Source organism: Sceloporus occidentalis, unplaced genomic scaffold (assembly GCF_023333645.1).
Source record: "Sceloporus occidentalis isolate IW3139 unplaced genomic scaffold, rSceOcc1.0.p SCAF_2, whole genome shotgun sequence".
NCBI lineage: Eukaryota > Metazoa > Chordata > Lepidosauria > Squamata > Phrynosomatidae > Sceloporus > Sceloporus occidentalis.
In genome coordinates, this window is record NW_028316982.1 from 99,609,160 (window position 1) to 99,621,327 (window position 12,168).

A 12,168-nucleotide genomic window follows, 5' to 3' on the forward strand; every position below is an offset into this window, starting at 1 on the left:
GTAATTTATCTGTCATAAAGATTACACAGTCTTTCCGCTGTGGATTTGGGGTAAGTCTTGTACCTGACACTTTCCTCTAATTTATGATGCCTTACTTAATATGGTGGCTTACTTCTCTCAATTTTATGCTGTATACATGGGCAAAAGTGTGGAACCTCTAAACTGCTATTAACTTCATCAAAGGATTAATTGACTATACTTTTATAACACTTTTCTTTCTCTTGTTCATATTGTGTCCTAGCTAAATTTGACTATTGTATGATATTCCTGGAAATGACATTAGAGCAACCATTTCCCAACATCCTGTCCATGCGTAACAGATGTGGTGGTGCAGGTGGGTCTGTACAACAAATGGTATAACAAGCATTGCTCATAAATGCCATATGTATCTGAGTAACCTAAATGAGAATTATGGGCTAGTCAATATACATTCTCACCCACAGAAAAGGAGACATAAAAGACTGCAGTAATTACAGTACCGTTGCATTAATTCCCCAATGCAAGCAAAGAAAGTCATGTTCAAACTTCTGCAGCAAATACTCCAACCATACTGTATATGGAGTGAGAAATCCCAGAGGTGCGAGCTGGATTTAGGAAAATAAGAGGCACATTGCAAACATACATTGGATAATGGAAAGCACCAAGTAATTTGAGAAGAAAATCTGCATGTGCTTTATTAATTACAGCAAAGCCTTTGACTGCATAGATCATGAAAAGCTATGGCTTCCTCTTAGTCAATGGGAGTGCTACAGCATCTGATCATCTTGATGCGTCACCTTTACTCAGGACAAGCGGATGCTGTTAGAACAGAATATGGAGAAACAAAATAGTTCCCAATTGGCAAAGGGGTAAGGCAAGGTTGCATACTATAACCATATTTATTCAATCTGTTTTATGAAAATATTTTTTGCCCAGCAGACTTCGAGTCAAAGGCAGGAAGAGTGAGGATCGGTGGAAGGAACATTAACAACCTGATATACAGACAACACAATACTACTAGCAGAAATTAATAAGGACCTGGAACAATTGCTAAAGAAGGTTAAGGAGGAAACTGCCAAGGTAGGCGTAATGCTGAACATTAAGAAAAGAAAACCAAATAATGATGATGATGATGATGATGATCACAATCACAGAAGAGGTTCAAGAATTCATCCTGGGCAATAAGAAAACTGAAACAGTCAAAGAGTTCTCGTAGTTTGGATCAAATATAGGCCAGAATTGACATGATAGTCAAAAAATCAGACTAGAAATGGAGAGAGCAGCTGTGAAAGCACTGGACAAAATACTAAAGTGCAAAGATATAACTAATACTAATGTGAGGATAGTCCAAGCCATTTTATTCCCCATCACTATGTATGGATGTGATTGCTGGACAGTGAAGAAGACTGATAGAAAAAAAATCAACTCGCTTGAGATGTGGTGCTGGAGAAGAGTGCTGAAGATAACATGGATGGCCAAGAACACAAACAAATAGAATCTATAACAGATCAAGCCTGAACTCTCCCTGGAAGCCAGGATAACTAAACTGAGGATGTTGTACTTTGACCACATCACAAGAATTCATAATTCTTTAGAAAAGTAACGATGCTGGGAAAGGTAGAGGGCAGCAGAGAGAGAGGAAGAGCACACACCAGATGGTTATACTCTGTCAGGGAGGTCATGCTGCATGCAACTGAGCCTACAGGACTTGAACAAGGCAGTTGAGAAAAGGGAATCTTGCAGATGTCTCATCTACAGGGTTGCCATGAGTCAGTTAACAAAAATATTGGATACAGGTAATGAAGAAGGGAGCTAGTGTGGTGTAGTGGTTTGCGCATAGGACTACAGGTCTGAAGTCCAGGGTTCGATTCTCTGCTTGACCGTGGAAAGCCACTGGTTGACCTTGGGTAGGTAACACTCTCTTGGCCTCTGAAGATGGCCTTGACAAACCTTGCTAAGAAAACCCTTTAGGGTCACCATGAGTCGGAAACAACTTGAAGACAAACAATAACAACAACAACAAAGAAGAAGAGCAGTTGGGTTGTTCTTGAGCAATAGTGCTGGAATCTGATGCCTACTTACCTGGGAGCAAATTCCAGTGAGGCTTACATCTAAGTAAATATGCATAGGCTGTTGCAAAACACCCTTCTTATTCCTTGCTTTAGCAATTTTTTTGACAGCCAAGACAAAATCTTGGGGTATAATCTGAAGCCACAAGGTTCCTTAGTATTCTAACCAATCATTCTGCTAATGCATGGCAGAAGTGGGGTGTGGGCTACACATACACACATTGAAAAAAGCATCTGAATATATATATATATATAATGATATGGTGCGTATGTCTGAATATGTGTGCGTGTGTGTGTGTATTTAAAAGATATACTGATTTTGTTGGGTCTGTTTTGAATCCTTTGTACAAAATACAGGCAGCTGCATAGATATGGTTTAATAGCAGCTTACAGCATTTCAGGCATATATGGCTGGTTTTTAAATGAGAGATGGGGATTAAACTATAGTTTTAAAATGAATACTGTCATTCTTAGTCCCAGTGGAAATCTGGCAGACAGTATAAATTTGATACAGAGAGTCACTTGACAGAGATTTAAGGACTTTGAAATACTTCTACAATGCTGCAAAAGGCAGAGTGCTATTATTGGCACTGATTTTCGGCACATCATTCTCACCATTTGAGATTTTTCATTACATTTCAAATTGCCCTGCTTATTAAGAAGGGCAGCAACTACACTCTTCTTTTTTAAGTGCACAGGCAAGTCTAATTTTAAAATACTTCCATTTACAACATTTCAAATTCAATGTTTCTCCAGAAATAAATAAATGAAAGTCTTACCCACAACACATAGCTCTAACAGCACACCTTTGTGACAGAAGACACAAGAGACATAAGGAGGGTGAGTTAGAGTTTGGACATAAGAAAAGACAATATTACTGAGTTTCTTTCACTCTGTCTTTATACTCTTTGATAAGGAACTATAATCTAATGGCTCACTTGGAACCAGGAGTTGCTGCCTACTCTGGTCCCCTTGGAGAGCATCTGCCATTTCTCCTGTCCTGTCCTACCTAGAAAGGGTGAGTTCTGATGTTTTTGTCTCTTTAAATTTCTTGTTTGGTAAAATTGCTAACTTTTGGCTACTTCAGCTGTGTTGGAACACATTACCCCAAGTATTAAATGATTCTCTATGGAAATGGTTTAATTTTACAACACAAATCCAGGAATGCAATTCGTAAACTGAGACCCTCCTCTAGTTGCAATTCTTATATTATGCTGATAAAATGAATGGAACCTATGCATTAAGACTAGGCCTTAAAGCTGAACATCACAAATGGATAAAGATGTAATTTCCATAATACATTATCCACAAATGTCAGAAGCCTGTACAAAAGGAGCTAAAAATATTTGCAACATATAATAACATTTTGCATTGGAAATTATACTGATGTAAAGAATTCCACTGACGCTTTAAGAGGAATTCTAAAAAAGTAGTACATTTCTCTTACTCGCTGGCACATTGTTTCGTTTGGAAGCTTGGATTTCACCACTGATCTTTCTGAAACCTGCCACATGTTTTTCAATTACGTCATGTAGCCAGGAAAAATATTAAAGAGTAGCTGTTTTGGCCAGCAAAATCCACAAAAGAGTGATACCTTTATTGGCCAACCAAAATGCAGAAAATCCATCATGCAAGCTAGTGTGGTTTGAGCATTGGGCTACAACTCTGGAAAACAGAGTTCAAAAAGAGCTAAGGCATGGAAATCCACTGGATGACCTTGGGCAAGTCACACTCTCTCAGCCCCAGAGGGAGGCATGGGCAACCCCCACCCTCTGAGCAAATGTTGCCAAGAAAACCAATTCACTTACATTTCATTTCTTGTCCTTTGTGTCCACATGGCCAAGAAAGGGAGTAGCCTTTGCTTGCACTGAGAATCCTCCAGAACAACAGAACTACACAAAGACAACATTTCTTACAAAATGTAGGTCGATGACTCTAGCATAATCACTTTTCTTCTCCTGTATGATTTATTAAAAACATATTTTGCATGACGAGAAAGGCAGTGGAGCTTCAAAGCCTGCTGTTGTTGCTTTTGCTGTGTGCCAGTCTTTTCTGACTTATCACAACCCAAAGGTGAACTTGTTGTTTTTGTTGTGTGTCTTCAAGTCATTTCAAACTTATGGCAACCCTAAGGTCAATTTGTTTTGTTATGTGCTTTCAGGTCATTTCCAACTGATGGCAACACGAAGGTGAAGTTGTTGTTGTTGTTGTTGTTATTGTTGTGTGCCTCCAAGTTATTTCCAACTTTTCGCACCCCTAAGGTGTTGTGTATGTTAAATTCACTTTCAGCTGATGGCAACCCTATGATGAACTTCTTGTTGTTATTGTGTCATTTCCAACTTATGACAACCCTAATGTGAGCTTCTTCTTGTTGTTGTGTCATTTCCAACTTACGGCAACCCTAAAGTGAACTTGTTGCACCTGTAAGGTGAACTTGTCATTGTTTTGTAACTTCAAGTCATTTCCTACTTATGGCAACCCTACCCTGAAGTTTTCTTGGCAAGATTTGTTCAGAGAAAGTATGCCACCACCTTCCCCTGAGGCTGAGAGAGTGTGACTTGCCCAGTGGTCACCCAGTGGCCATGGAAACCCACTCAGTGATTCCCAAATTTTGGTCCTCCAGATGTTTTGGACTTCAGGTCCCAGAATTCCTGACTTTTGGCCAAGTAGGCTAGGGAATCGGGGAGCTGAAGTCCAAAACACTCAGAGTACTAAAGTTTGGGAATAACTGCAGAGGGCCTTGGGCAAGTCACACACTCTCAGGAGATTATCACACAGGGGTTATCCAATCCTTGTCCCGTTCCTGTCTCATCCTTCCTGTGCGACTGGGGGAAGGACTTTCAGATGATGTTGCGCAGATCCTTTCATTAACCCATCTGAAAAGCATAATTGATCGCAATTGCGCAGACGACTTTCAGATGACGTTGCACAGATCCTATCATTAACCTGTTATTAAAGCGTCATTGGAGTTTAACACATGGGATGAATCCCGTGCAGAAACTATATTTAAAGTGAAAACAACCCGCTTTTGTGGGTTGTTTTTCACATGATGTTTGGGATTAACCCGAACAGAAAGTAGAAAAAAACATGCAAATGCGGGTTGTTTTTCAGATGACGTTTCCGTGAAAGAGAAATAACGTGAAAATAACCCAAACGGAAAGCTGACAAAACCTGCTCCTTTTTACTTTTGGGAAATTCCGAAAGTAGAAAGGAGTGTTTTTTGTCAGCTTTCCATTCGGATTATTTTCACGCTGTTTCTCTTTCCACCAATGCATCTGAAAAACAAACCGGATTTGCAGGTGTTTAGCGGATTTTAAAATCCTGTTTCTGCATGGGATTTGCCTCTGTGTGTGATAAATTCCTTTGGTTGGCATTTTGCAATAATGGGACTTTCACGTTATTGCAATAGTGCTTTAATAATGGGTTAATGGTGAGATCCGCGCTACCATTTGAAAGCCTTTCGCGCTAGTGCAGTCACGGATGGGTTGTAGGAAATGATGGGATAAGGACGGGGGAGTGATCCCATCCTTATCCCGTCTCTGTGTGTGATAATCTCCTATGTCTCAGGGGATGGCAATCGCAAACCCCTGCTAAATAAATCCTTCCAAGAAAACCCCAGGATAGGGTCTCCCTAAGTTGGAAAGGACTTGAAGGCACAATACAGGAACAAAGTGGCTGAGAAGAGCCATCTGTTGGTGGTGGGAACAGCTGGTGCAGCTGTGAGTGAGCAGCCGGCTGGCTCTGGGCCTGGCCCTCCCTTCTCTCACACACATGCAGGCAGCAAAGGAGGTGGGGGGAGAAGGATACTGAAAGAAAGACTGTGGCTCCAGTCTGGAGCTGGAAGCAAAGAAAGGAAGGAAGGAAGAAAGAAAGAGAAGGGACCCAGAGCCCTGGAGTTGGATGCCCACAGAAGACAAGGCTCCCAAGTGCCTGCGGGCAATGCAGCCCCTTCGGTGAGTGATCCGTCCCACTCTCTTTTGATTTTTGATCCCCCCTCCATAACCCCATTCTTCTCTTCTCCTCTCCCAGGGGGACCAGATGTATCTCAAGGGAGGACAAGAGGCACTGCAAACTGTAAGCCATTCAGGGAAAAATGGGACAAGACCAAATACAAAATTGCACACACACTCCTAGGAATGTACATTTGCTTGCATGCTTCTCTTTTCATGCATGCCCCAAATGGAGAGCATTAAAGAGAAATGTAGGACTGACCAAAGAAAAGCTAAAATCACTCCTCTAGAAATGTAAATTATGCAGACTTCTTAGTTGTATTCAGAATGGAGGGGATTCCAGACGAATGGAGGACAGGACGAAAGAAAAGCTAAAAACATTCCTTAGTCATGCTCAGAATGGAGGGTATTCTATTATTATTATTATTATTATTATTATTTGGAGTATTTATAGCCCACTCTTCAGCCACAAAGGCTCTCAGAGTGGCTTACAATTTATTTATTTTTAATTAAGACAGTTCCCTGCCCTCAGGCTTACAATCTAAAATGGAGGACATGACCAAACAAAAGCTAAACATCGTAAATTCATAATTCATAAATTCGTGCACTCAAAAAAGAGGACGTTAAAGGAAAACGTAGGACATGACCAAATAAAAGTTTAAAACACTCCTAAGAAATTTAAGTTCTTGCTTCCTAGTCAGGTTTGAAATGGAGGGCATTTTGGAATTCCTCTTGGTCAGAAGGCTGGAATGGAGGACATGTCCTGGAAAAGGAGGTCACCTTTGCCGAATGTTATAACTTCAAAGGAGGACAAAGCACCTAAAATGTAGGACATTTTAGAAAAATGTGGGACATGACCAAATAAAAGCTCAAAACACTCCTAGAAATGTAAATTCATGCTCTGTAGTCATGCTCAAAATGGAGAACATTTGGAAATCCTCCTGGAGAGAAGGTTGAGGTGTATAATATGTCCTGGAAAAGGAGGACATCTGGCCACCCTACTCTGGCCTCTCCTCCTTGGACACTGGCAGGAAGTGCTACCTCCTTGTCCTGGAGTTAGTTCTTTGCACCACTTTGCTGCCTCTTGTGCTTAAGATCTTCTGGGGAAAAGAAGTGGATCTGGTGTCTGACCCCCTCTGGTTCCTGGAGGGTGATATGACTTTTTGCCAACAGGCCTGGTGCTACTATGGTCAGGAAGAAGGCAGAGTGACCAGAGGTCCTCCTTTTCCTAGGATATGTCCTGCATTTCAGCTTTTTGTCCAGGAGGAATTCCAATATGTCCTCTATTTTGAGCATGACTAAAGCATGGATTTACCAGGGTGACCAAAGGTCTTCCTTTTCTAGGATACAATAACAACAACAACATCTTACCCACCTGTCCAGTAGGAATTCCAAAATGGCCTCCATTTGCCGCATGACTAAGGAGCATGGATTTACATTTATAGGGGTGTTTTGAGCTTTTGTGTGGTCGTGTCCTCCATTTTTATTGAAGGTCCTACATTTCATGGTGAGGATATCTGGTCACCCTGGGAGAAGGGAGGGAAGAAGGGCACTGATTCATCTTGGCCTCCATGCCCATTGTGAAGTATGTCAAGAAATAACCAATTCTTATGAAGTAGTTTGTGCATATCTAAAGCATTAATATCATTGTTCTACCCCACCTAGCATTTAATATGCTGAAGTCAGTGATCCTTTACTGTTTGTCTGCAAGAATAAAATGAAGAGCAGTGCTGGGAAATCAGGAGACCCATCTTTCCCTTACGTAGTAGAACTTTCTCTGCTTTAGTTCCCTTCCTTTGGCTCCCTATATACCCTGGAGGCAGGGAAGGGGGCATTTCTCGTCTTCTCATGTGATCACTGTTATAGTCAGTATTCTCCAGTTTAGTACAAACGTCTTGCTGCTAGAGGAGACTTAGGACCTTATCATATGGGAGGCAAAGCACCCAAGTCTCAATTATGTTTGATTTGCATTGCCAGTTACAAGTACTGTAGTACTTGGAATGAGCGCATGACATGTGGCTTCCGTGACACTCCATCCTCCAGCCCTTGCTGGTCCACCTTTTGTTCCTCTATAAATGCATCACTTTAGTGTTTTGTCACAGGAAAAAATGGTCTCTTATTAAAGATCTCTTTCTGCAGTTGTTGTGAGCAGTTCCTCCTTGTGCTGTCCCCAGCGATTGTTTTATATTTCCTCCTTCCTAAGCAGAACACATTTTATGGATGTGAAAGTATGTCATTGCACTTGTGTCCTTCACAACCTGTGCAGCTTGTTGGTTTCATCTGCCAAAAAAGAGATGGACCATAGCTCACTGGGAGAACACATCTTTTGACTGCATCATGCCTTACCTTTTGCTTCTTAGTACCTCCAGGTTGGCAATGTTGGAGCAGTGAGCAGTGCTTTTTAGCACATGACGTCCACCTTGGCCAGTACTGTGGGATGATGGGAATAGTCATTCATTAAGACATGAAGGTTTACAGATTCCTGAGTTAAAAGAGCTTGGATAGCTGGCAAAGGGCTCTTTATCATTCGGCCCTTGGATACCCACTCTTACTGGATTTGGTAGGATTCTATTTCTTACATTAATAAGAATTAAATATGCCGTCTTCACAGTCTTATTGAAGTTTCCACTTTTCTGGAAGTGACCAGTGTTTTTTTGGCATGTGAATTCCATTTTGCTGGAAGGATATGTAGGGGCATACATATCATTTATTTTAAGTAATCATTTTTGTGGGTTTTTCGGGCTATGTGGCCATGTTCTAGAAGAGTTTATTCCTGATTTTTAGCCTACATCTGTGGCTGGCATCTTCTGAGAATGCTGGCAGGGAAGAGAGTTAGGTGTGTATGTATGCACACACACACTATGCGACCCTGGGTAAGGAGGAGTGATTCCCATGTTAATATGTGTATTGCTCTGTTGTTGTTGGCAAGGCAAATATTAATTATTTTAAGTAATATTTTGCTGACACTGTGAGTTTCTCACTACCTGTCCTTGTCATGCAGACAGTACAATACATAGATGCAACAATCAAATGGGAGCTGTTGACTTGACTGGCAATCCCCCCCCCCTTCCCCGGCTGCATGTTTGCTGTACTAATTGCTTTCCCAAGCAGAAGTCCTTGTATGCTTAGCTACATCATTACAAGAAGGCTATTACTTCAAACTTCATGGTGAACACCCACATGGGATACATGGGCACTAATGCTTGCCAAGAAACCCCTATGATAGGTTTGCCTTAGGGGTCTCCATAAGTCAGAAATGACTTGAAGGCACACAACAAGAACAGATGTTACAGAAGCTAGGTCTCTGGTGGTCTGGATCCCCAAACAGGGAGGTAAGAAAGTCTTGCCTTTGCTTACACTGAGTTGCATGGTCTTTGCTGTGGAGTGAGCCTGTGCCTGCCTGCCCATGTGTCACATGAAGTAATATTTAGTAATATTTTAGTCTTGTTTTAGTAGCCTGCGGTATTGCTAGGCTTCCTTTTGAGCATCTGTAGAGAAAGACAAATTCATGAGCTGTGACGGACATGTGTGTACAATTCTGTTTTAAGTTCTTTAGTCTGTTTTATTCATTTGGGGTAGATTATCTGAAAGCCCATATCTGCCCATATGAGACTGTGTGAGTATATTTGTCCAACAACCCTTACAGGCTCTTATGGTGGGGACACAGGAGAGAGCCTTCTTGGTGGTTAGATGAAAGTTGCATGGATCTAGTTTCTGCATGAGAGTTAGATAAAGTAGTGCTTTAAGTCTGTATCCCAGATCCTAAACATGCAATTGCCAGCTTGCCTTGTGCTGTTGACCTGGTCACTACTTACAATGCCATGCCCTTGAATCAGCCTTTACAGGCTTTGTTCCCTACAGATGTTTTAAACTATAACTCCCACAGAGGGCATGAAGTCAAGGGAGGCTGCCTACAATATTTTGTGTAACCCTTTGGTTGAGAATGCTTTGTTTTGCCAGGAGAGGTCAGCATTAGACAACTTCGTGAAGCTTTTAAAATATGCTACATAGTAATGCAGGGAAGAAACCAAGGTGTCAAATAAAAGGTTGGGATCCAGAATTAAAGTAAAAAATAACTGCTTTAATTAGCATTGTGAGACACATATCGAAAATGAAAAGTTAGATGTCTTGGGAGAGTGTTTGAGATATAGGAGGAAAACAGTACATGTGTTTTGCTGAAAGACGTGTGTGTTCATGAGAAAAAGGAGCATCATTAAACTGAGCATCATTAATAATCACCTCACCCACAACTATGGGCTGCTGTCTTATTTTTATTCAGTCCAAGTCACCCTCTCTCTGTCATGGCAAAGCTAGAATTAATTTAAAGAGTTACCCAGTTAAGGTATTCAGTTAAGACATTCTCTTATTTATTTATTTTTACAGCAAAGGTCGCAATGCACAAGAAGAACTCCCAGATCCATATTATGGTCATATCTTCATTGAGTCATCTGAAAAAGACATAGAAGTCTGTATAGATTTTGAGAATTGCAAATCTCTTAATCAAGCAGGATGGTGTAAGAAGCAGCTTGGGAAAGAGGAAGAAAGAAAGGACTTGGTGTGCGTGCGTGAACGTTTGCCTTCAAGTTGCCTCTAGATGGATGGCAACCCCATGAATTTCATAGGGTTTTCTTAGACAACGAGTCATCAGAGGTGGTTTTGCCAACTCCTTCCTACAGTAATAATAATAATAATAATAATAATAATAATAATAATTTTGTTTTATTTATATACCGTTATTCCAAAGATCATAGCGGTGAACAGCAAGTAAGCTAATTAGCAAGTAAGCTAATTTGCCCCCAACAATCTGGGTACTCATTTTAGCGACCTCGGAAGGATGCAAGCCTGAGTCGAGCTTGGGCCCTTTTGCTGGTCTTGAACTCGCAACCTTGTGGTCTTGAGTGAATGGCTGCAGTACAGGCATTTAACCACTGCGCCACCAGTGTGGTATTCATTGGTGTTCTCCCACTCAAGTACTGAAAAGGGCTGACCCTGTTTAGCTTCCAAGATCAGACAGGATCAAAACCATTTTGTTTGTGTGTCTTTATAGAAGTGGCATGCCATTGTGACCGCAACCCTAAGGTCACTGTTTTCCTAACTGTTTGTTGTTGTTTGTCTCCAAATCATTTTTGACTTATGGCAAGCCTGAGCCAAACCTATCCTAACTGTAGCCTATCATACTTATCACAACATCAAACAGCTTTGACTTACACATGTTTGATAGGGAAACATCCCTGGATGGCACCTTTCCCGACCCTCTCCTGATTCCCACCCCAATCCACTTCAGTTTTTCAAACCATCATTAAAGCAAAAATGCATATAATCATTCAGGAACACAGGCCTAAGTTCACATTAATCCATATTAATAAGAAAGCTTATTCAGGGGTAGCTGTCTTGGCCATATAGCAAAGTACAATAACAACCAAAATCTACAAAACAGTGATACCTTTAATTGGCCAACCAATATGCACACAATACATGCTGCAAGCTTTTCAAGCTTCACTGGCTTCTTCATCAGGCAAAGGTATTGAAAATCATACAGGAGAAAAAAATACGTTAGTCACAGGTCTGCATTTTGTCAAGGTGTTGTTGGTGTGTTGTTCTGTGCTGAGATGGTGTGGAAGGATATCTACCGTATATACTTGGCTATAAGTTGACCTCATGTATAAGTCGAGGGCAAGTTTTGGAGCCAGATTATGGATTTTGCTGTGACCCGTCTATAAGTCAGGGGGCATATAGCAAGGGATCTAACAATGTCAAAGAACTTACAAAAGTCCAGCAGACATAACTCTTTGTGCTCACTCTTAAGACTGGATGGATGAGAGAGTAGGGGGGGTCGGTGTTTCATGTATTATACTCTTGCTTTTCGTCAGAAGATGGTTCCTTCTTTTAAATAAGAGTTAAGATACAATACTTACGTTGGCCCATGGATAAGTCAACTCAGGTTTTTTGGGGTCAATTTTTTGACCTACATTTCTAGACTTATACATGAGTATATACAGCATGTAGACAGTCCCCTTCTTCTGGCAATGTGGCACTGGGAGTAAAGCACTGGGAAAGCTTGTGTATAGGATCGTCACATGTTAGGGGCTATCGCAGTACACTTGCATCGTTTCCTTAAAACGTTTTATGATATATAAAGGTATGTGTTACTTATGTCTTCTTTCAGGACG

The 12,168-nt window shown here is 41.1% G+C and overlaps 1 protein-coding gene across 3 annotated transcripts in view; it reads left to right on the forward strand.

The window, feature by feature from the left end:
* Nucleotides 1–246: 246 nt before the first annotated feature.
* The window catches only part of PALD1 (phosphatase domain containing paladin 1), a 135,973-nt gene continuing 124,051 nt past the window's right edge, over nucleotides 247–12,168 (forward strand). The window contains exons 1-2 of one of the 3 annotated variants that reach the window (XM_089510427.1): nucleotides 247–334; nucleotides 2,965–3,066. Coding sequence is in view for 1 of the 3 variants with exons in the window: in XM_089510425.1 (XP_089366551.1) it covers nucleotides 5,949–6,001 (53 nt within the window). In the remaining 2 variants the exon portion in view is untranslated. Of the gene's footprint in view, nucleotides 335–2,964; nucleotides 3,067–5,789; nucleotides 6,002–12,168 lie in introns of those variants that run through there. The other 2 variants (XR_016280086.1, XM_089510425.1) reach the window with 2 other exon arrangements.